Source organism: Streptopelia decaocto, assembly GCF_964273445.1.
Source record: "Streptopelia decaocto genome assembly, chromosome: 1".
In the NCBI taxonomy this organism is placed as follows: domain Eukaryota; kingdom Metazoa; phylum Chordata; class Aves; order Columbiformes; family Columbidae; genus Streptopelia; species Streptopelia decaocto.
Window position 1 is genome coordinate 52,613,610 of NC_138663.1, and position 25,902 is coordinate 52,639,511.

General features: G+C 43.7%; 1 protein-coding gene across 1 annotated transcript in view; it reads left to right on the forward strand.

Moving 5' to 3' along the window:
- The first annotated feature begins 12,668 nt into the window (after positions 1-12,668).
- The window catches only part of PAWR (pro-apoptotic WT1 regulator), an 82,062-nt gene continuing 68,828 nt past the window's right edge, over positions 12,669-25,902 (forward strand). Inside the window, exon 1 of the mRNA XM_082043563.1 lies at positions 12,669-13,320. Coding sequence (XP_081899689.1) covers positions 12,826-13,320 — 495 coding nt within the window. The 5' untranslated portion in view covers positions 12,669-12,825. The remainder of the gene's footprint in view (positions 13,321-25,902) is intronic.

The following is a 25,902-nucleotide window of genomic DNA, read 5'->3' on the forward strand; positions in this document are numbered from 1 at the left end:
AATTCAGACGCCGAGTTAGTCTGAAGGCAGCAAGTACACCTTTTAAATATGCTGCAAGCCTGCGAAGGGAGCTGCGTGATTTTAACAGCCTGGGCACAGCAGGGAGAGGTCTCTGCCGGGGGGTGAGCTGAAACCCACCCCATGCGTTGGCAGAGCTGCAGCCCAAGGAGGGCTGGGTAGTGGGGCTGGGGGACACCTCGGTGAGGGCAGGCAGGGACCCGCTGCACAGCGAGCACTCCCGTACTGCCCAGAGAGATGTACAGACACTCACCAAGCCCCACAGGATGGCTCTGCTACAGCCCAGAGAGGGGAAAAGCAAAAAAAAAAATTAAAAAATCAATTCTTCGAATTCTCTGTATCAAACCTCATTGAGCCAGCGGTTCACAGCAGCACTGAACTCGGCTGAAATGCCAGAACACCTGCTTGTTCAACCTCCTTTCAACGCGATCTCTATATATAAGCGTGTTGCTTTGCTTTGTAACCAGAGCACTTTGTGCACTGGGAGGTCCTCGCAGGTCTCTCTTGGCCCCCTTCAGCCTCTCCCCGCTCTGCGCTGCCTTGCAAGCACCTGCAGCACAACACAGGCACATCCTTCTCCAGTATCCTCAACCTTTTCTCCTCAGCTCTGCATGGATAGGGTTCTGCCCCTGCTTCCAAGCTACCATACATAATTATATACCATATACAGTTATTTTCTGTGTAAGAGAAGACTCTGATGTCTGATGACCTGTTGGAGAGCAGTGTAGGGGAAAGGGACCTGGGGGTCCTGGTGGGCAGCAGGATGACCATGAGCCAGCACTGTGCCCTTGTGGCCAGGAAGGCCAATGGCATCCTGGGGTGTATTAGAAGGGGGGTGGTTAGTAGGTCGAGACAGGTTCTCCTTCCCCTCTACTCTGCCCTGGTGAGACCACATCTGGAATATTGTGTCCAGTTCTGGGCCCCTCAGTTCCAGAAGGACAGGGAACTGCTGGAGAGAGTCCAGAGCAGGGCAACAAAGATGATCAAGGGAGTGGAGCATCTCCCTTATGAGGAAAGGCTGAGGGAGCTGGGGCTCTTTAGCTTGAAGGAGACTGAGGAGTGATCTCATTAGTGTTTATAAATATGTAAAGGGTGAGTGTCATGAAGATGGAGTCAAGCTCTTCTTGGTGGAAACCAACAATAGGACAAGGGGCAATGGGTATAAACTGGAACACAGGAGGTTCCATTTAAATATAAGAAGAAACTTCTCAGTGAGGGTGACAGAGCACTGGAACAGGCTGCCCAGGGAGTTTGTGGAGTCTCTTACTCTGGAGACATTCAAAACCCACCTGGACACATTCCTGTGTAACCTCATCTAGATGTTCCTGCTCTGGCAGGGGGATTGGACTAGATGATCTTTCGAGGTTCCTTCCAATCCCTAACATTCTGTGATTACATTCCCTGTTATTCTGGGTGACAGCCACACCAACCAAAAGATCCCAGAAGCCGCTTCCCCTGGGACCTTGAGTGCCCTGAATTTCCCCTGTCTGGGGAGTGGCACTCAGAATTGCTACACGCAGACACTGTTTGTAAGAACTCCCTTCATATTTTACTAACAAGTCGGTACAAGCTTGCTGACATGGCACAGCTGCTGGAGAGAACAGGCTCTGCTCTGTCTTCTGCTCATCTCAGCTGTCAGTCCTCTCAGTCACTCCTGCATGCCACCCAGACCACCCAGACCCTCCTTGGACATTCAGTTCCCTGGGCTTCTCATCCAGTCTCTCTGATACTTGCTGTCTATTCCTGTCCCCATAGACCGTCGCCCACCCTTCCACTTGCTTCTTGCATTTTCTACTCATTTGCTGCTTCTCTCTCCTGTTTCATTCCCCCTTCAGACTTAATCACTTCTACCCAAACAGTTGTGTTTTCTATTGACTTCTCTGCTGTCTCTGTCCTGTGGATAGGAGTCTACAACTCCTCTCTCCACAACACTTGGTGTGCTCTCCTTCCACCTCTGCCACTCACCTCCCCCTTTCCTCACACCACCGTATCCCCAGCTCTCACAAGCACACATCCCTCATGATTTCAAAGACCCCGTTAATCTTTTCCTGACCACTGGATCTTTCTTTCACTGATAACCTAATCTTTCTGTACTCAGTAGGAATGTCTCTATCCAGCCATTCAGTTGCCACCTACTCTCATTTCTCTCTAATCCAAGGGGGTGGTTTTGCCATAAACTAAGCACACTCTACAAGTCACCCATTCCCACTTAATCCAGTTATTCCTCTCCTTAGGAATCAATGCTGTTTTTCCATGGGCTTCTTTCCTATTTTTCCTCCTTCTCCCTAAGAGTTTCAGGGTGAAAACAGTGAAAGGTCTGACACTCCTGCCTTTGTTTTCAGCCCATCAAGGTGTTTGCAGGCAAACAGCCATTCACTATTTCTTCATCAGTTTCATCACTTTTCAAGTGTCCAACAATAAAGCAAATACAGAAGGCAAGGCCTGTGGGGTCCTAATGCCTAATTTGGGAATAAAAACTATAAACTGAGCACTGGCTGTGGATTTGCTTGAATGCAAAGGACAAAGTATGCAGCTTGTCCTCTTTCAAGCAACTTTAAAATTTAAAACATATTGTTAATATGTATTTAAAGCTTGTAATCTTAAATACCTTGGCAATTTTCACCTTGAAAGAGCAAACAATGTTTATTATGAGCAAACCACAAAATTTGTTTTCAAGCATTGTCCACGTTTGTTTATATAAAATCATTACAATATAGGCACATAGATTATGTTCTAATTGTTCACACAAAAATTCAGTCCCAAGCTTTCATTCTATATGTCTACAGCACGGCCACGTATCATTAAAATAAGTTTCATAATATAAAATTTCAACATAATTTGAACCATAGGAAGTGTATTTCATTTTTTATGTTCTTTAAGCTATTCTCTCCCTCTGTAGTCTGTCTGCTTTCATACACGCTGACTCTGATCTCTCCTAAGTGCTTCCCCCTCCTCTGCTTACACTCACTGATACGTCACAGCCATTGATTGATTGCTGTTTGTGTTTGTTTTGGACACTTCCAGATGATTGCTACTAATAACCCGCACTAAATTCCTGAAATATCTGCCTGATTCCTTTTACAAGGCAACTTCGTTATGGCCCGTCATATGAAACACACTAGGCCCTAGGAATACTGCGGTGCAGGAGAAAACTAATCGCCAAATGAACGGATAGCTCAAACAAAGCATTGTGAAAAGCCATCACACTAAATTCTGCATGCATCATCTGCTGCATTTCAGTGAAGGCCAAGTTTCTTAGTCAGCTCTCCGAGGAGATCCGTCAGCCCGGACAATGACTCTTTTGGGATATAGTTTTGTGCCCACTGCACTTTGCTGGTGCGTGCAGCTCCTCACCTGCGTGAGGTTAGATCCAAAGGATGCGGTAAAACAGTTTAACCGAGAGGTACACAGCGAGAATCCAGAGAACCGATTCTTTTTTTTTCTGGCTTTGTATTGGTTCTTCAAAAAATCAAAATAATTCTTAAAAGCCAGGGGGCTGTTGATTTTTAAAAAAAAGAAAAAGCCCTGAAGGGTTATGAATTGTAACCAGTACCAACAAGACGTGCACTGACGGTAAGCCAGTAACCACTGGATTTGTTTTCTAATTACTCATTAGCATGCTTTTATTTGGAGATACAGGAAGACAAGAACCAAGTTGTCTTTGTTGTGGACCAAAATGTGCTTAACAATGTTTTAAGCCTGAAGGAGAGCTGGCTGTATAGAGGTGACTGTGGTCAGAGGGTGCCGTCTTTAAGAAGAACGAATTTCTGTAGGCACTGGAAACATCAAAAGCAACAAAGGTAGTGTTATTCAGATAACTTAAGGTTATCTTCAGGGTAACTTAAACCTACAATATTATTTCTGTCCTGTGGATAGGTACAGTCAGGTCTCCATTACCTAAGTGACAGGTATCTTAGATGTCACATCAGCTTGGTAACCTGGCAGCCCCCACTGGCTACAACAGTGGCAGCTCTGCTGCCCACACAGGGTATCCCTGGGAACTCAGGAGTCTAGACAGCAATGTGGCACAGAGACATGCCCCAGAAATCACCCAAGGCTAGCTTATGACTGGAAGACTACACGAGCTTGCTCTCTCGTGGAGGAATACAAAGATAGACTCATAGAATCATTTCAGTTAGAAAAGACCCCCAGGATCATCGAATCCAACCATAACCTAACTCTAGCACTAAACCATGTCCCTAAGAACCTCGTCTACACGCCTTTTAAACACCTCCAGGGATGGTGACTCCACCACTTCCCTGGTGTCGTGGGTTAAGATTGCGGGGTGACAATCAAACCCTGGCAGATGTATTGTTAACCCCCTCTCCCCCCCACTTCCCCCTTTATCCCCTCCCTCTCCCCCCTTCCCGTTCAGGACAGGCGATCGGGAGGGAAAGAAGGACAGAGAGAAGAGAGTTGGAAAAAATTAACAATGTTTTACTAATGCTACTAATAAGAATGGAGAAAATAATACAAAATATACAAAACCAATCTTGAAAGTCTCAGCAACTGCAGAGCCGGCCACCAAAGTCCTGGATTAGACTCTGCAGCCAAGCGGAGCTGGATTCAGTCTCTCACTGGCCTCAGTTCGCAGGGATGACTAGCAAGGCCCTCTCCTAATGTCGGCCATAAGCAGAAGGGAAAAAGCAAAGGCAAAAGGGCAAAGGGAAAAGGGACGAGATCCTCGTGATCTCCCACTTTTATATGAAGTATTCACGTGAATGGAATGTTATACACAGTTGGTCAGTTTCTTGGTCACTGGTTTCTCGTTGCCCCTCTCGCGAGATGTCCATCCATGCTTATCAATAAGTTTGCATTCCATTGCTAGGTTTACCAAAATGTGTCTGGTTCTCCAGGAAAATGCAGTTAATATGAAGGCTTTAGCCACAGGCAAAATTCACTGAAAGAGAAACTTGTTTTTAACAAAACCAGGACACCTGGGCAGCCTGTTCCAATGCCTAACAACCCTTTCTGTGAAGAATTTTTTCCTAATATCCAATATGAACCTTCCCTGATGCAACTTGAGGCCATTTCTTGTCGTCCTGTCACCTGTTCCTCGGGAGAAGAGAACAACACCCTCCATGCTACAACCTCCTTTCAGGGAGTTGTAGACAGTGATAAGGTCTCCCCTCAACCCCTTTTTCTCCAGGCTAAACCCCCAGTTCCCTCAGCTGCTCCTCATCAGACTTGTGCTCCAGACCCCTCACCAGCTTTATCACCCAGCAGCACCTCTGTCTGAAAGCAGTTCATTCCCAAAAGGGCCAGTGTGGAGGCTGGACTGATGAGCCAATGTATGGCCAAATCCAGCTCCTCTGCACTACGGTCCCTGGTATTCTTACTGTGAGGCTGCACAGGCATTCTGCTGGAACATTTCAGTTTGACAGACTCAGCACTGCTCAAGTATGCCTAGGTAGCCTGTCACCTTGGAAAATTTTCCCCAACGTAAGTAACATTACATTTATCTACACAGAATTCCATCTGCTGCTTTATCACTGCCACTCCGTTTGGCAAATTGTTAGTTCTCACTTTCCCAGATTTTGGGGTTTTCTTGAATACTTTGATTTCGATGGATCCTCCATTGTGAGATGCTCCCTGGGTTCCTTCACAGTGAACACAGAAGTGAGGGCCATAATGGTAAAAACATCTCCTCCACGTGCTTCTTTTGTGTAGTGACCATACCCCAGCCCTACTGATTTGCCATCAGGGGATTTGCTTTTCATGCCATTTGCAAACTGGTCCTCAAGCGCAATCATAGCCTGACATAGAGCTGACATAGACATCCACCCTTTCCTTCCTTCTCTCTGAAGCCCTGTCAGGCTTGTCAGAGTCACTTTTTCTCTGCCTTCTTATACCTCACTATGAAACGTTTTGACCCCATGTCTCTTTTTCATCCCTACTTCTCAGCAAGTTCTTGAGGGCAAACTTACCCAGTTCACTGTTCAAATCTGGCCTCAGAGAGTACCTATCTGGGTGGAAAAAGAGGTAGCGTGGTTGCTCAATAAACTGCTCCAGGGCTATGCTGGCTGAACTTCATCAGAAATAGCAAGAACCAAGATGAGCCAAGTCGTCGGTCTGTACCCTCACAGGGTGCAGAACATAAGATGCAGCAACAGACCCTATTCCAGAGCGAGGTTATGAATTGTGGCAGAAAATGTTCTCATCACACCTTTGCAGGCACCTGCACAGACACTGAATCCATTCCCATCCCCACTGTCATTCTTATCCAGCAACTGCCAGCTGGAGACATATGTCAATCTCTGCATTGATTTCTCATACTCTAAGATGAAATACTTGAAAAATCAAGCCAACTTCTTTCTGTAAGGTTGTTTTCTCTTCTTTCTTTTTCCTCTCCTCGCCTCGCCTCGCCTCGCCTCGCCTCGCCTCGCCTCGCCTCTCCTCTCCTCTCCTCTCCTCTCCCCTCCCCTCCCCTCCCCTCCCCTCCCCTCCCCTCCCCTCCCCTCCCCTCCCCTCCCTTCCCCTCCCCTCCCCTCCCCTCCCTTCCCCTCCCCTCCCCTCCCCTCCCCTCCCCTCCCCTCCCCTCCCCTCCCCTCCCCTCCCCTCCCCTTTCTTTTTTTTTCCTTTTCACATTGCATTCCTTCATCAGCTAGATGCAGGAACTTAGCTGCAGGAAACAGTGTTAGTCTGCCTGTCAAACCTAACTAGTTCAAAGAAACTACAAGTTATTTTTGGTCAAACGACAGCGGAGTTCAAGAACGGTAATACACATGCAGAAACCAGACTAGAAAATGGACTCTAGGGTTGATCTTGAATGTGAATACCTCCTGATAAATCCAGCTATTTCACAAAGCTCTGTTGTATTTACATGCAAGATTTAAAATCAAGTCCTAGCCATTCGAAAAAAAAAAACCAAAACAAGTTTTAAGCATCCAATTCAGTAGCACAGCAAATAGGATAAAAATTAATATTTCAGTAAAAGTGGAACTGTCAGATTTCTAGAGTTTCCAGATGCAAGTCATAACAACGTAATGTAGTTAAACCACTGACTACAGTGACTACAACATAATCGTTAGAACCTTACAGAGGAAAACCTTGCCAGGAGGTTAGCACTGTGACACCAAGCTCCAGTGAGGGGATAAAAAAAGAATAATTTCATTAATTCCTGGAAGAAAAGGAAATAAAAATCCATTATGATAGGCTAAGCCTCTGTAGATAACGTGAATAGCTCACAAGCAGCAGAAAGTGGTATTAATAAACCGCAAGGGATAGTAGTTTATCCGCATCTAGACAAAAATGCAAAAAACAGGACCAAGCACTAACAGAATTTGGTGGGTAAGCAGAGATAAACCAAAGATTAAGAGAGAATTTGAAAAACACACAGCAGAGATGTGAGCAGAGAAATGATAACTCCCTCTGCATATTTAAAAAAAGGATGTTGGTTAGAGACAAAATATCCAATAACTTCACCGTCCAGCAATGAGACCATCAGCATCTCCATGTTACCTTCCACAACTTCACTGAGATGCTCCACAAATGAATCTTCTGAAGTCATGGGAAAGAGGCCAGTGCTCAAGACTACGGAGCACCACCTAATTTTCCAAACTCTTTTGACCATTTCTAGTGGGGATATTAAATGTTCTGTTAGCAATATAACTGGGAATAACAAAGGAGCGCAAGGAGGAAGACACTTGCAATGCACATTTCACTGGGTGAGGCAGCAGGGTGGCTGGAGAGAGGAGGATTGCTGCAGGACAGCAGAGCATGGGCTTGGGATGCAGGAGTAAGAAAAGGTTACAAGGAAGAGTCAAGAGGGATAGCAGTATTATGGTTGAGGATTATTTTACTTTTAGGGGGACATTTGACATTAGAAATGTCACGGAGCAGAAGTGGAGATTTTACAGAAAGATTAGAGGGAAGTTACGGTGAGAGAATCAGTGTGAAAGGTTTAAAGAGAGGTTTTTGAAGTGTTATGGTTAAAAAGAGGAACCAATATTTCTACAGAAAGATGGCAGTAAGATTTCTCTGCCATTTTAAGCAACATGGAAGGCTAGAGCAGAAATAAGTAGGTAGATAGGTTAGTTGGGGTACAGCAATGGGTGTGAAGGTTGTATCCAGCAGGTGAAATTTAAAGCAAAGATTTAAAGGCACAGCACCAGAGTGAGCTTAATAAACATAGTTTAATAAAGCATAAGCGATAAAGCATGTATCATAGAAAAAGTACGTGACTGAAAAAGTTTGCATTGGGAGAAGAAACATGAAGGATGTTGATCGAATGGACATCAAAGGGGATCAGATATGGGAAGCTGTAGATGGGTGCACGAAGTGAAAGAGTTTCATGGAAGCTCAGGTGACACAGGCAGAGGTGGGTGAAGTCTGGAGCAGAAGGGTGTGTTTGAGGCACAGAATCACAGAATGTCAAGGATTGGAAGGGACCTTGAAAGATCATCTAGTCCAATCCCCCTGCCGGAGCAGGAACACCTAGATGAGGTTACACAGGAAGGCATCCAGGCAGGTTTTGAATGTCTCCAGAGCAGGAGACTCCACAACCTCCCTGGGCAGCCTGTTCCAGTGCTCTGTCACCCTCATTGTGAAGAAGTTTCCTCTCGTATTTAAGTGGAACCTCCTGTGTTCCAGTTTGCACCCACTGCCTCTTGTCTTGTCACGGGTTGTCACTGAGAAGAGCCTGGCTCCATCCTTGTGACACTCATACTTTATATATTTATAAACATTAATGAGGTCACCCCTCGGCCTCCTCTTCTCCAAGCTAAAGAGCCCCAGCTCCCTCAGCCTTTCCTCATAAGGGAGATGCTCCACTCCCTTAATCATCTTTGTGGACAGGCAGGTAAATCTTCCATAGATGCGGTTCACTAAGCTGAGAGCACAATGGTAACAAGCAAACAGACATTAGGCTGGAATTTGGATGTTGTCCTTAATTTCCTCAGTCATTAATATGTTATTGTGTTTGCTGTTTTATTTTCCAGACCTTGAAAACTGCCACTTCAGAAAAGATTAAGGCTCAGATAAACTTTTATGCAGAACTGGATAATTTTGTTGAATCTCTAGAAGAAATTACAAAAATCTTTAACAGTTTTCAACCCTTTACAAAGGAAACAGCTTTGAAGTACCCAACCCCAAAAGGCTCTTCATTTCCTCAGGATTTTAAGAATAAATGATGGGTTTTACTCTAAATTGAAAAATGAAAAGTGTTTGTTTTATGCCTGGCAGAGGAGGTCAAGATCATCCTACCCAGTCCTAGTGGTAATTCTACCTCGAGGGGAGAGTCTCATTCCATAATACTGACTATATAAAAAACAGTCTCTTAAAGCTTAGGGATCCTTGTCATTATGCCAGCTTAAAACATAGCTAATAAAATGAATTGTATTTGTAGGACTTAAGAATATCCTGAGCATTTTTTTGGTAAGAAAAAAGTGCTGGTCTAAAAATGTTTGCAAGCTATTAAGCTGTTCTCCATTGTGGCAGAGGAAAACATGCAGTGTGATACTTAAACTATTTGGGACTTTATCCCTGAAAGCTCTCCAGCACAGACAACCTTATTGAGATGCAAACATCTGACAGTCAGCATTTTTGTATTGGGCACTTAAGCCCAACCTCACTCACCACAACATAACTTCTGTTAATATATAACAGACTGTAAGGAACACAAAGCCTTTTTGCCACTAAAAAAATATAAAAACAACAAAAAACCAAACCCAAACCGGAATGTTTTTCTTATTCAACAGCAATGGCAGATGCAGCTAAAGCCTGGCAAGGGCACCTCCTACATATAAGAAAGGTGGGCAGATAAGATGCGAAGCAGGGTGAGCACATCTAAGCCTTGTTTGCTGCTAAGGATTGCCGCAGAGAGAAGGGCCCAGGCAGCAGCTGAGGGTATCCTAAGAACTATTAATAAAATACATTGCTGTATTTCTCCATATACACAACATACTATAAGTAACGACTTTCTCATCTGACTCTTTTTACTCATTTTTGGCCAGATGTGCTGCTCATGGGGTGAGGGGCGAAATACTGGTATTGTCACAGTGATATGATTATCTCAAGAAATGTTCTTCATTGTATAAATGGAAAAAAAATGGCAGAATGGGAAAGACAAGAATTCACATGAAGGATCCTTTTTCTAAATTGCTTTTTCTAAAAATACAATTGAGTAGTTTTCTAACTTAAAAACTCTACAGAGTGAAGGTAAGAACGTTTTTTTCAGGAGGGTGCTTAGTCAAAACTTTTGTTAGGTCAACTTTTTGTTAAATGCCTGATCTGCAAATAGAAATAAGACTTTATCAATTTTGTATTGCTGAGTATTAAAAGTAGAGCTATTACAGAGCTATGTTTTCACCATCTACTTTTCTGCCTATTTACAGCTTTCCAGCATAAGACAGAACAACCAGCCTGCTCTGTTTTGGGATTTTCACTTATCCTGAAAGATCTGAGGTTTTGTCGGCACTGAGGATGCTGAAACCGTTACTTCCATATATACAAACATTTAAGCAACCCTTCAAAAACAACTGCCACATCAAAAAAAAACTCCACCCAATAACAACAACAAACTAAACCCAAACCAGAGCAGAAATCAGATATAAGCAAAAAGTCCAAGTAAATGAGGGATAATCAGAAGGGCAGAGAGGGTTGGTAGGGTGAGACAGTGCCCACTGCTGTGGAAGAGAATGAGGTAGAGACACACCTAAGGTGAAAGTAATTACATGGACTAAGCCTGTTATTTATACTGTAGCATGCGGAGAGCCCAGAGCTAAATATCTGGGGCACCACTTTGCTAAATATTTTTTAACTGCATCTGTAGCATCTATTTATTATTTTTGTTCTGTATAAAGAAACCAAAAACTTTTGCAAGGTTTATGTTCCGAAGTCCTAATTAATTTTATTCACCAGGCAGCCAAATTCAGGAGTAAATCTGAAAGAGAAAAAAGAAAAAAAAAAAAAAGAAAGGTGATGAGGTGTGAGAATGTGCCCCAGCTCTGTAAACCCAGGCTATATGGATTTCCTCTGAGGTAAGGTTGTATCTTGTCCTGAGCCTGCTGGAAAGGTAGCACCAATGCACCCCTTCATTTCCTCAGCATACTCTTTTATAAAGCGGGACAAAACAAACCACAAATGTATTGAAAGCAGCGATTTCGAAAAACACCACGACCGATTTTCAGGGCGCTATTAAGACATAGCGAATTCAGCAAACCCCAAAAAGCTGAGGTTTCCGTGCAGGTTCAGCCACTTGATCACCTACACAAACCGTTTATTGGGTACTGTACACTCCCACCGCATTCCCCGCAGGTTGGTTTCCCCTAACATTTAACCCGGTTGAGTTTCCCCGCTGAAGGCTGTGTTATTTATAAACGAGACATCTTTCAAGCCTTTGCAGCGTGACTGGCGGAACCCCCTTGAATCTTTGTTTCTTGTAACATCACGAAAACACAGGCTCTTTCCCAGCCTCCCGCCTGCGGGAGCGAACTGCGCTGAACAACTTGGGTCTGCCCGCCAGAGGAGCGGACCAGAGGAAGTTACTGTGCTGCGGGAGCGATTAACTTCAGGCTTTTCCCACCGTGCATCGACCCCGCTCAGCGACGACGCGGCAGCAGCGGCAGTCACCGCGTTTTCAGGCCGAACCGGCGCTTCTGTCCCCAGCGCGGCGTTTCCCTAACGACAGCCGCAGCTTGGCCAAGCCCAGCTTTACACGCGCTTCGTGCCCCGCCGCCGCTGACAGGAGCCCGGGCACCTGCCCCGCGGTGAGGCGGCCCCACGCCGGCTCCTCGGCTCCCCTCACCGGAGGCTCTCCGGCAGGTGCGGGGCGGGTTCGGAGCCCCCGCGGGCCCGGGGGGGTGACAGCAGACCGCCTCCTCCTGCCCCTCCTGCCCGGGATCCGGCAGCCCCCGCCCGTTAAAGCTGCCCGTGAGGCGGGAGCGCGGACTGAGGCGGGCGGCGGCGTCCCGCTCTGCTCCTCGCCCCCTCCCGCCCGCGTTGCCGCTCGTCGAGAGCGCCGGGGTCCGTGTCCCCTTCCCGGGCGGGCGGCGGGGCCCCGCGGCGGGCCGGCACCCGGCGCGGTCAGGTCGCGGCGCGCAGCGCACCGGGCCGGGCGGGGCCTCTCCGCCCTCACCCCATTGTTGAGGCCATCTCGGCAGTTTCCGCCCTGGCTTCGGCTCTGTCCGCGCCGCGATGGGGAAAGGGGAGGGAGAGAGGGAGAGAAGGGGAGCTCGGGAAGCCTCGGGGCCGCGCCGCTCCTTCCGGGACGGCGGGAGGCGGTGCCGCTCACCTGGTGCCGCCGGCGCTGGGGAGCGCCCGAGCCGGGGCCCCGCCGGGCGGGAGGTGAGCGCCGGCCGCCTCCGCCCCGCCCCGCGCGGGAACACGGTCCCCTGGCAGGCAAGCGGGCGTCGGGGGGATGGCACACGCTCCGGCCCCGGGGGCGAGGGACGGCGCTTCGCCGTTGCCGTGGCAGGCGGGCGTCGGCGAGCGGGGGAGGCGGGCACCGCGGGGCGGCCCCGCGCCCAGGGGTGAGGGGAGCCCCGGTGGGAGCGGGGTGGTGCGCCGGGGCCGCGCAGCGCCGTCCGACCTGCGGGTGTCCGGCGTGCGAGGGCGGGCGGTGATGGAGACTCGGGGGCTCCCTGGGCAGCTGAGACAAGGACGGGCAGCCCTGCGGGACGGTTCACATCTCCGCTTTTGTTTCTCTCCAGGGTGTTTGTGCTTCTCTGAGTCTCTCTCCCCGCCCCCGTCTCTCCCGCCCGCCCCGCCGGGACCTCTCCTCTCCGGGCGGCACCAGAGCCGCCTCAGGGCGGGCGGCGGCGGCAGAGGTGCTGGTGGGGCGCTCTCACCGTCCAGCCCGCCGGGAACATGGCGACCGGCGGCTATCGCGGCACCGGGGGCAGCACCACGGACTTTCTGGAGGAGTGGAAAGCCAAGCGGGAGAAGATGCGGGCGAAACAAGCGCCGGCCGCGGCCCCCGGCGGGGAGGCCCGGCCCGCAGGGGGCGCCTCCTCCGCCGAGCTGAACAACAACCTGCCCCCCGGCGGCCCCGCCGTCCCGCCCGACCGCCCGGCGCCCCCCGCCGGCGGGGCCGTCAACTGCGTCAGCCTGTCCAGCGCCGCCCTGGGCCGGGCCGCCCCTGCCAAGGAGCCGCCGCCGACCCTCGCCGGGGGCCGGGGGGCTGAGCCCGGCGCCAAGCCCCCTCCCGCCGCCGCGGCCGGCTCCCCCGAGGCCGAGGAGAAGCTGGTGGCCAAGGGGAAGAGTTCTGGCCCCAGCGCCAGGAAGGGGAAGGGGCAGATCGAGAAGAGGAAGCTGAGGGAGAAGAGGAGGTCGACAGGTGTGGTGAACATCCCGGCCGCCGAGGTGAGCCCGCGGGGCTGGGAGAGGGGCGGCCGGAGCGGGCGTCGGGAAGCGCCCGGTGCGGGCGGGGGCTCGTCCCGCGGGGCCGCAGCGCTGCCCTCCGGTGCGGTTGTCGCTCCGGTGCGGTTGTGCGGAGCGGTCCTGCCCGTGGCTGCACCTTGGCGTGGGCTGGCTGCGTGGGGAGGGATCGCCATCACACGGTGTGGGGAAGTGTGATGGACTGCGGGGAGGCTGTACAGTGGTCGATACAGTGCCGCGTCCCGACAGAAAACGTGCTATTTATTCTAAATAAATCAGACCTGTCACGACCTGTGACCTTTTTTTTCTTTTTCATTGTCTTCCCACTGGCAGAGGGTAAGTTCTAGGTATTTTTGAAGATCAAACTGAGAAACGTGCCTTGCTAAAGAATGGTCAAAACAATAGTAATGAAAGAAAGCTGATTTATCAGCTCTGACTAGATGTTCAGGTGTAAATATTATTCAGTTTGGAACCCAAAAGTATTTCCTGCACTGGAAAAAATGTAGTGGTTTAAAAAGCATTTTTTTGAAGACAGAGGAAGATATTTTTATCAGCCAACACCACTGTCCTCTGTGGTTTGCTACTAGTATAAAAATCTGGCATTGATTTATAATACTCCTAGAGGAATTCTGAAGAATGATAACTTAAGTTTTTAGCTTTTTTTGCAGTTAATAAAAAAGGCCACAGGAAACTTTGAACAAAGCTGGATTTTAGTCTACAATTTTGCACATGATGACCACCATCCCTCTAAAAAAAACTTGTAGTTCCTGTTTTGGTTAATATTATAGGTTATTAAAACAACACTAGAAAGTAAGATCTTTGGTCCTAAAGCAGCAGAAGATTAAAACATGTTCTCCATACCTGAAGTCAGTAATCCCTTTTTTGTGACATCCTAAGCACTTTCACAGCACACACTTTTACAGGTCACACTTTCATGTAAGAAGGTATTGGAAGGTGAGGAATGAGTTTTAGAACAGTAGAAATATTTAAAGTTGTGGGTTTTGAGAATAATTACGTGTATGTCTTTAGATTGAGGTAAAGTGTTTTGGCATAGGTCTTCAATATTTTTTCAATACTCAGTATTCTTGCTTTGTAGAGTGAGAAATACAAGTGAGTTCTTTAATCCTCTGGCTTCAGAGCATGCAAGCTTCTTAGACTGTGGTTTTATACCAAGCCCTCTAAATACGTGCCTTCTGTGCTTCTACAGGAGCTCTTAAAATGCTGTATCTTTACTTCCTTAAGTAAACTAGTCTTAACCCAGTTAATAATGGGCTTGCACCTTGCAGCAAGTGTTATACATCATGATATTTTAGGGCCGTCTGCTGTGTACCACATCCCCAGTTGTCTTTGTTTGGGTTTGGGTGATGTCTCTTTTTGTTCTTTGAGACTGGTGTCCTTGTTCTCTGAACTAGTGTTCTTTTGGTAGTTTTTTTGGGTGATGTGGTTTGGAATTTGCTAGTTTGGTGGTGGTTGGGGTTTTTGCTTGTTTGTTCTGTGTAAGTATTGCTCAAAACATGTTTGCTTTCCAGGAAAAGACATTCCTAGCTCAGCAGCCATTAGAGTCTGATGTGGGAATATGCTGCTGTAGTTTCTGCTGCATTATTAAGGGCAGCTTATTTATTAGGGTTAACATATTTAGGCTCTGAGAAGGAAGTTTTTGCCTGTTGCCATGTTTCTGAGGGCCCAGTAACTTTGCTGCCTGTTGGCAGATGTTGGCACTTCTTGGAAACTTCTTGTACCTTGATACTAATTACTTCTGTAACTAGCATTTAAGCATTCTATCACATTTTCAGGGTCAAATTTTAATAAATGTAGATACCTGTTGTACAATGTAATATTGGGGAAACTTGCTAGTAGCACGTGTTGCATTTTTGAGTGGCATAAACTAATGCAAAGCTCTCTCTGTTCAGTATTTCACATTTCTTAGTCGTTTTTAATCATTACCAAGTGCATTCCTAAGAATTATTTAACTGGAGAACACTAGGTCGTTCCTGATGGTGGGTGGCTTCAAAAACTCTCCCCAGTGTCAAATGGGAGTGACAACTTACCAAAGAATATTTTGCAGTGTATTTACTTGTACTGTGTTTCATATATCCGTTTATTCATGAGAAAGTATTTTAAAGCATGGATTCAATGTGATCAGTTGAAGTTCCTGGACAAAAGAAGGCTGTGATATAGATAGTGATTTGTTGGAATGATCTACAACACTCTGTTTCTTGCTGTCTTTCTCATGCTTTACTATGCTATACATAGTGACTGAGTAGTAATACACACTGAATGTAACGTCTTACACCACACAGAGCTATGAGTGCTCTGTTTTAAAATTACTTTTCAGGAGATGTTCTGTTAGAGCTTTGCTGTGCGTTTTATTGTCTTATTTTTCAAGAGAATAGTCTTTATCTAGAATGGGATAGCCATTTTATGCTAAGCATCTCCCTTTTATGATCAGCAAGCTACTCTGGTGGAGAGCTATGATAGGAGATTCTGATAGTCTGAAATTAAAATGTGTAGCTGTCAACAAAATGCACTCACAGAACATATGTAGTGTCTAGAAGCTTCTCTGCCCCAAATGGAATACAAACCCAGTTGTTGTCCCAAAGAAGTGTCATCTAATGACAGCTGCAATGCAGCTGGAGAATTGAATGATATAGCATATGGTGGAATAAGGAAAGTAAGAGTTTTTTTGCCTTAGTTATCTTGAAATAGGCATGAAGAACACTAGCAGATCATTATTCATTAATGATTAATTTCTCTTCTGTTCAATAGCAAGTTAATAGAGCTAGGTCATGAAGTTCTGTGTCTTAAATGTATTTTGTATTGAAGGTGGTAGAGGACAGAAACCATAGGGGAAGCTGTAAAAACAGATGGTGACAGGTTGGGAGTAGTGGTAACACCTTGTATTTAGAGGCCATTGTGACAGGTGTCAAGGCTGTTTTTATCTTCTCAGCATTAGTGCTTATCTAAGTAATAGTGGCTTTTGAAAATGGCTTCTGAAATCACAGAATCACAGAATTTTGGGGGTTGGAAGGGACCTCAAAAGACCATCTAGTCCAATCCCCGTGCTGGAGCAGGAACACCTAGATGAGGTTACACAGGAATGTGTCCAGGTGGGTTTTGAATGTCTCCAGAGAAGGAGACTCCACAACCTCCCTGGGCAGCCTGTTCCAGTGCTCTGTCACCCTCACTGAGAAGTTTCTTCTCGTATTTAAGTGGAACCTCTTGTGTTCCAGTTTATACCCATTGTCCCTTGTCTTATTATTGCTTGTCACTAAGAAGAGCCTGGCTCCATCTTTGTGACACTCACCCGTTATATATTTATAAACACTAATGAGGTCACCCCTCATTCTTCTCCAACTTGCAACTTTTTTCCTTTTCAGTAGTTGTAAAGTAGTTTCTTGATATCTTGTTGAATCTTGAAAGTTGATTTCAGTCTAAATATTAAGCACTGTGGGATTTGGGGTGTGTTGACTTGTAACAGTTCTTCAGGTTGTGAAAGGTAACTAAATTGTATGTAATTATCATTACTATGCAAGTTTTCTCTTTTTAAATATTAAGCTTTATAACTGCATTTAGTTATGTTAGAAAGCGTTTCTCAGTTCGTAGGTATTCACTTGATGCAGGTGTCAAGTTTACTTGCAATGTATTTCTCATTTGCAGCTGTGCTGGTACCCATCCAAGAAACACATAGAATTCCCGTTCTGCTATACTGACAGTGCTTTGTGAGGACCCACGTATAAGATGAAAGTTATGTTTTGTATTGTTCTAGTAATTCTTCTGTCCTGCTCCAAGCTAAACAAGCTGCCATGGTGAAAGTGCAGTTTTAGTTTTGCAACTGTTTACACTGGAGGATTCTGCTGGTATAGCTGTGTGGGTAAGTTTTTTCTGAACCCCAACCAGAAGAGTAATAGCTATTTCTGTGGTTACCTTTTTAAAAAAGGTGCATATATAATCAAAATCTTGGTCCATGTAGGAAGGACAGTTTGATACCTGGTTTTTATTTAATGTGTGCTTCTAGACGAAGTTTACATTTTCACAGAACCAGATGGAAGTCATCTGAATTCAGAAGTGTTCTTCTGTTAGTAACAAGGTGATGAATGATTTAAAAAGGTGTAAAGAACTCAGATCTGTGTATTTTGCACGTGAAACTGCCAGATTTGAGACACAACAGTCTCCTGACCCATTTGCAGGAAATACTGGAGATACTAATAGAGTAAAAGGTAGAAGTGATTGAAATGTAGAATCTGCGTAGGACGTATAGCCAGTCTGTGTCCAGCTCTTGTTTTATTAACAACAATAAGGGTATGACTTCTTGAAACCAGGCGTCTGCCTGCCTCTTTAGAAGACACCGTGTGGGTGGTGGTGGGTAGGTACCACACCGAATGACAGCATTGTAAGTAAGCAGAGAGCAGTGAGCTCTTTCTGTGGGGAAAAAGTTCCTGCTACTGGAGTAGTCCAGCATGCTGAGTTGCGTAGGCTGACAGAAAGTCGCTGTGTTCCAGTTGGAAAAACTTAAGGAAACTTTAAATGCCAATTGTGTCAAGCACAGGAATTACTGGGTACATTGCAAAGGAATTGAAATCCCTCTATGAATGGCTGGAAACTACAGAGAGGAGTGGAATCCTCTACTAGTGGTTGGACTTTTTTGACCAGGAGTTTGCCTTGAGCAGTATCTTGGGGATTTTACAAGGGCATGTAGTGATAGGACAAGAGATAATGACTTTAAACTGAAAAAGGGTAGATTTAGCTTAAATATAAGGAAGAAATTCTTCATCATGAGGGTGGTGAGGCACTGCAACAGGCTGCCCAGGGAAGCTGTGGGTGGCCCATCCCTGGAGCTGTTTAAGTCCAGGCTTGATGGGGCTTTCAGCAACCTGGTTTAGTGGAAGGTGTCCCTACCCATGGCAGTGGGGTTGGAACTAGGTGATCTTTCAAGTGCCTTCATGAGCCACTGCCTTTGCATTTTCTAACATCTCTGGGCATTTCTCATAAAACAACTTGTTTTTTTTTTGTATATGTTGGAGGAAAAAAAAAGAGTCTCAGTTAAGTGTTTGTTCAAAATACTGGGAATAAGCCACTGTTTCTGACCACTGGTACCCTTACCATCCATGCAGAGGTATTTGTGTTATGATGGCAGTCTGAAATATGTTTCATAGAGGAAATGCTCATTTCATGGAGCGAGGAGATGTTTTTGTCAGATTATTGTCTTTACCTGCAATATACTATATGCTTACCTGGGGAAGTCATTGAGTCACCATCCCTGGAGGTGTTTAAAAGACATTTAGATGTGGCACTTTGGGACATGTTTCAGTGGTGGACTTAGCAGTGTTAGGTTAATGGTTGGACTCGATGATCTTAAAAGTCTTTTTCAACCAAAATTATTCTGTTTGACCTGGATGACCATTCATGATATGCCAGGCCATCCTCCTACTTCCTTTGTCTAGTGAACACATTCATCTTATAGTTCAGTCATCATAGTTCGATTTATGGTTCTTCCTTCAGGCATGGCAGGGTGAAAGAAGCAATATAAGCGTTCTCAGATTCTGATAAAAGGATCTTATCAAGATTGTTTGCATCCAGTCTGTTTTGCTGTTGATGCCTTTGTAAATTCTGATCTTGACCAAGCCTCTGGGCAATACCCCTTCAAGGACATATTCTTTGTTCCTCTCCATCTTTGTTTAGAACATGATGAACTTACATGCCTCTTCTTCCCCCTCCTTCTCTCCCCTGCCGTGTTTAACGGTATGCTTTAAACTCCTGACAATTTGCTAGGTCAAGGAGATATTTGGTCAAATAAGTCACATAACTTTACAGATTTCTAAGTTTGTTTTCAATTCTAGAACCCTTGTAGCAGCTTCTAAATCACTACATGTGCATCTTCCAAATCTGGGGTCTCTGTGCCCTAGGATAGCACTGTTAAGGCTAGACAGTGCAGTAGTTTTCTAGTGTAAAATATATATGGAAGTAGTGCAATTTCTCTTTTATGGGTGATATGGATAACTTTATTCTTACTGAATTTAGTAAGTCTGTCTTCCTAGAGAAACAGATTGTAGACCAACATGTTCAGCTGGAATTCATAGGACTCAACCAGAAAGTACTGATTTTTTTACGTACTCAGTTCTTTTTGGTTCAGCACTTGGTCCTAATGGAATGGGAGGGACAGTGACAGAGAAGTATCAGAAGCCATTAATTTCCCCTCTAGTTCTTTTAACTTTGCATTTATCTCTAAATGCAGTTTTGGGAAGATTGGTTTTTAAAACAATCTTTTAATAGTTAGGTGTAATTGGAAAACATTATTGTATGGTTGGTTTTTTTCACTTTTCTGTTTTGGGAGTGAATCATCTAAAATGATACAGTTACTAGGTGGAAAATAAATGCAATGAAAGAAAAGTATTTCCTCTTCTGTTGAGTACTGAATTCTACACAAAGTAAGAGGAGTGTTTAGTTTAGGTTGTAATTTGTGGTTGAAAGCTTCTTACTGCCAGTTACTGCCTTTTCTTGCCAGTCTGTCATGTAGCCAATAACCTTAAATAAATGTAGATGTTGGTTGACTGAAGATAAATATGCCTAAATATTTCTAGGCTATTTCTTGAATATTGAAGACTGAAACACTGTCTGTCCCATTGTTGTTTGTTCCTAAAGCCTACTTAAAAGACAAGATAATCTGGGAAAAAACATTGTAGGGCAAAGAATGGAAACAGCCTGTCAGCTGTACATTTGTCTACTTTTACACTGAAATATTTGAAGGATCTTGCTTTCCAGTGGAAACTGGGTGTCTTTGGCCTGATTGAAAAGCACAAGAAGAGAAGAGTTGATATGACCAATTATTGCACTGATGTGAATGTGCAGCTAAGTACCACTCAAAATTGACCTGACAGTTTTTTCAAAAGTTGTATGTAGCTTCAATGTAACCAGTAATTGCTCTGAAAATATTTAATTATTGTTGTTCTATAAAAATGCCTTTATCTAATCCTCAAATTGGAAATCTTTCACTTAAGTCATAGGTTGATGGTTTCCTACAAAACAAAAATAAACTTCTGCCACTTTGGCTATTTGAAGCTAGTGGCTCAGACATAAACGTGAAAAGTATAACTTCAGGTTAATCTTGAGAGAGTTAAACCTGTATCCTAAATATGAATAATAATAATAATATTGTGAGGTTATACTGTAGCTAAACTTCATCACAAGAGACAGATATGGACAACCTGCATGTTTAAAGCTAGGTACTGAAGATTTTTCAGCACAGGTGTATAATAAATTACACTGTAATAGACAAGGAATCGTAACAGTAATATAGATTGGAAGACATCTCTAAAAAAGTCATCTGGCCTGTTCCCCTCCTCTAAGTGAGGCCAGTTTTCATCAGGTTGCTTAGGGTCTTGTCTAGTAAAGTTATGAACATACTCAGCCTGTTGAGGCTGATACAAATAGCAGCTCTGCCTTCCAGCCTCTCAACCAGTCCATACCAGTCCCTACCCTACCAGTTTGGTGTCAGCAACAAACTTGCTCTTGTAGCACCTTACACCCCATTGTTCAGGTTGTTCATAAAGATATTGCATATTATTGGCACTAATATCAATGCCTGTTGATGCTGCTCAGCTGTCAGTTGGAGTTTATAATATTGGTTTCAACCTCTTGAGCCTGAAGATGCAGCCAATATTCCACCATCTAATAGTACACTTCTCTGGGCCATAATTAACCGGTTTGGGTTTAAGAATACTACAGGGAAACCAAGCCAAAGGCCATTCTTCAGACTTCAAGGAAACTTTCAAAGTTTCTGGAACTGCTGGTGCAGAAAACCTTAATGTGAGAGCTGTGTGCACTAATACAGCTGAGACATTAAAATTGTCTATGTGAGGGAAATTGTTTAGGGTTTTCTAGTTTCTTTTTTGTAGTGGGAGTGCTGGAAAACTCCTTCCAAGGCAGCAGGACAGAAGAATAAGTAGTTTGAAAGATGGCAAGAGGTCAGTCCGTCTTGTTGTTCTGTTGTATTGTCTCAGGCAGATGAAGCTATTAATACTTTGAAAGAGGAGTACTAAAATAGATTTTCTGTGGAAAACTTGTAGTTATTTGATATTTACTATTTAAACAATATTCTAAACCCCTAAAACTTTGTAATATTGTAGTGAAGCTGCCCTGAATGGTGAATAATGAGTTGGTACTCTGGCTTCATCCTCCAACTGAATCTACCTTTGCTATCTCATTTCTTTTAGCACTTATTTAGAACTGTCTTCTGCAGGTAATGGGGGTTAAAAAGCAATCTCAGGTATTTGTAATAGTGTTTTAAAAAGTAAGTTCTAATATTCATGACTGTGGAGGAAACAATAACTTAATGAGTAAATCCCGAAGGCTGAAAAAAGTGAAAGGACGGACAAAGAAGCCCTCCAAAGTTACTACTTCTGAAACCTCAATATTTGGAATTTTCATGTCTTCAAAATGCCTTAATGACTTTGGGATCCTGATTCATTGCAAACCTGAATGTTCGGAACTAATTCCTAAGAGACTCATTTATTGAGCACATCAGGAAGGAAATGATTGGAATGGATGATGAAATACAAAATCTGTTTTAAGATAAAATTAGGCTTATGTGTTCGTTTCTTTAGAAGAAGGAACAAATTACAGATTGTATGCATTTTAGACTTCCCCATTTGACTTTTGATTATTTCTAGTGAAACTGTGCTGATTCTAGTTCTTAATTTCCAAAGATAAAGTAAATTAGTCTGTAATTTTTTTGTTTTTATTTTTCTACTGTAGGTTCAGTAGGCTGAAGAATACTCCCTCTAGAAAGGGAGAGGAGGGCATTTTTAACAAAAAGAATGGGAGATTTCTGTCTAGACTAGGGGATGTGTATGCCTTTATAACAATATTTTTCTATCTGTGAGAACTTTCATAAGTTTAATTTTTTTAAAAAAGGGAAAAGCAGAAAATACAACTCTCCTCCACTAGAGTTCCACAGATGTAGCTTTCTCTGAGGATACAGGAGAGTAAAAACCACAAATGGATTAATTTCCGCATTCATTTATAAACCACCAGAAGTCTTGTGAATAATTTTATAATTTCTTCAGACTTGCATTATGACTTTCCAGCAGCCTGTTTGTGCTTTGAATGTACTGTATCCCAGAAATTACTTTCAAAAGAACCAAGATCAAACAAACAAATAAAAACCCAACCACTAAACCTCCCAAAACAAATAATCCTCTACCTCCTATGTGAGATGAGCAAAAAACCATCCCCCTAAAAACCATCCAGCTCTTGACTACAGCTTACCCTGTTTCAATTTTACTTTAGTCAGCTTGAATATTCATGTGTCCCTGATGGCAACTAATTTTGTTTGAGGAGATCTTTCTGTACCGCTTTAAAAAAAATACTACGTCAAAAACGTAGTTTCTGTATATCCCATTAAGACCTGGTGGGAAATAGATTATTTTTTCTCAAGGAAAAGTTAAAACAAACCCCACCCCAACTCTAAATTAAATATGATAATATGGATTGATATGTAAAATATTTATTGGCACAAGCTTCTCATGGTTCTTACTTCATTGCACAGTTGTGTAAATCCTCCTGTAGCTCCAAGTGCATGGGGGACTTTTGGAAAGGTCACTGTTAAGTGTTCACTTCCACAAAAGTTTGTACTGATTTCTTAAAACTATCTGGTTTGCCTTTGTTACATATATGCAAACTAGTGTATGTTTTTCTCTGCTAACTTTTTTTATTTTTTATTTTTTTTTAAGTTGGAGCTGTGTATTTAAAGACTTCCCAATTGGAAGACTGTAGGTGGATGGCTATTTCCCGTGCTTCACAAGGTCATGGGAAATTAAAATAAAAACCACAACTCTGATGTTTTATTTCAGGATTTTACTGTGTTTGATCTGCTTGCATGTTGCTGGGAAGGACTGGATAGAACATTTAAGTCTCTTGTTGCAGGCCTGTAAATGTCATGTACAACTCTGTGGTGTAGTCTCATCATGTAATAACCACGTCATCTTAAATGTAGCTGGGTTTGGTGCCTAATGTAAGAACATCATCCTGGGTGAAGGTAAGCTTAAAAAAACCCAAAACAAAACATACCAAACAACTAACAAACCCTCCAAGAAACAAAACAACACTGTGTCAACTGTAAATTTTGCCTATCTTAGCTCTCAACTCTCACCTTCAAACAAAAATACGTGCTAGGCACCTTTGCAAAGTGTGTTATGCAGTATCAACAATGAGATAGCATTGATTTTCTTGATCTGAAGCCTGTGTAGGTAACTAATGTTTTGAACCTTCCTAAGAGACTTTTAAGTAGGTGAGAGACTTGTAGAAGCAGTCTGGGACAGCACTGAGTGTTCTGTGCATGTAGATATTGAATCTGAGTGTAATTAAGGTTGGACGGAACCTCAGGAGGTCTTTAATCCCACCTGGTTGCTCAAGGCTTTATCCAGTCAGATGTCAAACACCTCCAAGAATGAAGACAGCACAGCCTCTTTGGGAAACTGTTCCAGTGCTTGACTGTCTTTACAATCAAAGTGTTTTTCCATCTTTTGGTCAGAACCTTTCTTTTATGCCCATTGTCTCCGGCCGTGCACTGCTGCAAAGAGCCTGGCTCTATACTCAGTGGCTGCCTGGGACAACTGCAAAAAAGATGCTTTTGTTTTTTTGGCAGAGCAACAACCTAGGCGTGCTTTACTGAGCAGAAATAAGAGGTGCTATGATGAGATTTGAGGCACAGAGGCAGGGTAGCTGGGCAGAATGCATATAGCACTCAGATGTCGAAAAAGTGATGTGGAATAACTGCTGTTTGTTTGTATGTCTGGTGTCTAAGCCAAACGCATCAGTGACCCAGAGTGGTAGGCAGAAGCCAAGCAAGCAGCAATTGGGATTTCCCTTCTTTCCTTGTTGCTCCTCTCAGCACTTTCTGACCTTGCTAATTCTTTTTATGAGTCATAGCAACCTGTGCAATTCTGACTTGTCTGCTGTAGTTATGGGTATGTATTTTATAAGTTATTTTATGTGCAGTGTGCAGTTTAGTGTTTGTAGGAACATGGGGTATCAATTGAAACCTGTGGTAATCTGGACCGATCTGTTCTCACTGGATGCGCATAAGGTGCATTTTTGTGGAGCTGTAGCTTAATTTTTCTTCTCTGTACACTGGAAAGAAACCCACAAAACCCACACAACAAAAAACCCCACAACTGATTATAGTGGGTCTGATTAAGGAGCCACATAGCTCAGTGTCCTGCTCCTACAATCGCCTTGAACAGCTATCAAGGAAGAAAGTAGAAATCTTATCAGATATATCTTGTGAAGTATTTTTCTAACTCTTAGAAATTTTCGTCTTGAAGACTTGCAGCATCAGATGAAAGTTCCAAATAGATAAATTCATTGTAATTTCTGTCTGCCAAGTACTCGTTCAGTTTTCGCTTGAACCTGTGTAAATTGCTAGTATACAAAAAATCATTGGGCAGTGAGGTTTACATTTCTAAGAACCCTTATATATGAGGAACCACCTTTTAATGATTTTTATTTCCTCTTCTTCCCTCCAAAAACCCAACGTAATATTTGTTAGCTTTATGTCATGATCCCTGTTCACTAGTTATTCTAGAGCAAGGGTGGTTAAAAGACATGTTTAGTACATGTTTTCATACTAATGTCTTTTGGTTGTGTTGTTTGTTTGTGGTTTGTTTTTTTTTTTTTAATATTAACAAGCAGAAAACTGTTATACTACTTCTTTTTAACAAAATAGCTTTTCTTCTCCCTCTCCCATCCCCCCCCCTCCCCTTCCCCCCTTTATTTTTAAGAGCATTTGTTTTTCTGGGGAGGAGTATGAAGCTTTTCAATTTGATATGTTTTCCCTGAATTTAAAAATAGATATATTCTTAAAGATCTTTTGAGCTTACAAAAGATGACATTTATTGCAAAATTTAGGAGTTAATTAATGTTGTGGTACCCTGAAGCAAATTATTAAACAAACTTACCTTCAAAAAAGCTCTTGAAACTACAATGTATTGTGAGTGAGCTCTAAGGACTCTTAGTCTGCTCTCAGAGCTCTTAGAACTAAGTTAGTCTGAATAGTTCTTCCAAGGTGCAACAAACAGACTAGTCAGTGATGTGAAGTATAATTTCAGTTTCTTCCATAAAAACCCTTTTTTGTCTTTGCGAGTTAAACTAGGAATTATTCATTATTGTTACTGATCAATTAAGCAATTACAGAAGCTCCTGCTGCTATGCAACTTCAGTAGCCATGTCCAGATGCAAAATTAGCCTTTCCTCATGGAATCGAATAACCAACAGGTATTTTGAGTTGTGACCAACTAGAAGATCCAAATATGATGTTTAAGTACTGATTTTAATTTAAATTTTACTACTTAGTAAATGCATTTCATGATTCCCCTGTCAGATACTCCTCTCATATTTCATTAATCTCCATCTACTTTTGCGCTGATGACTGAAAACTACTTGATTTGTTAGAATATGTTTGTACTGTTAATGTTCTAAATCTATTATTGTGGTACTGTTGGCAATATCTAAGCTGTACTTACAAACTAACGAAAAATATTTTCATTTATTTCTCAAGTTTTTCATTAAACA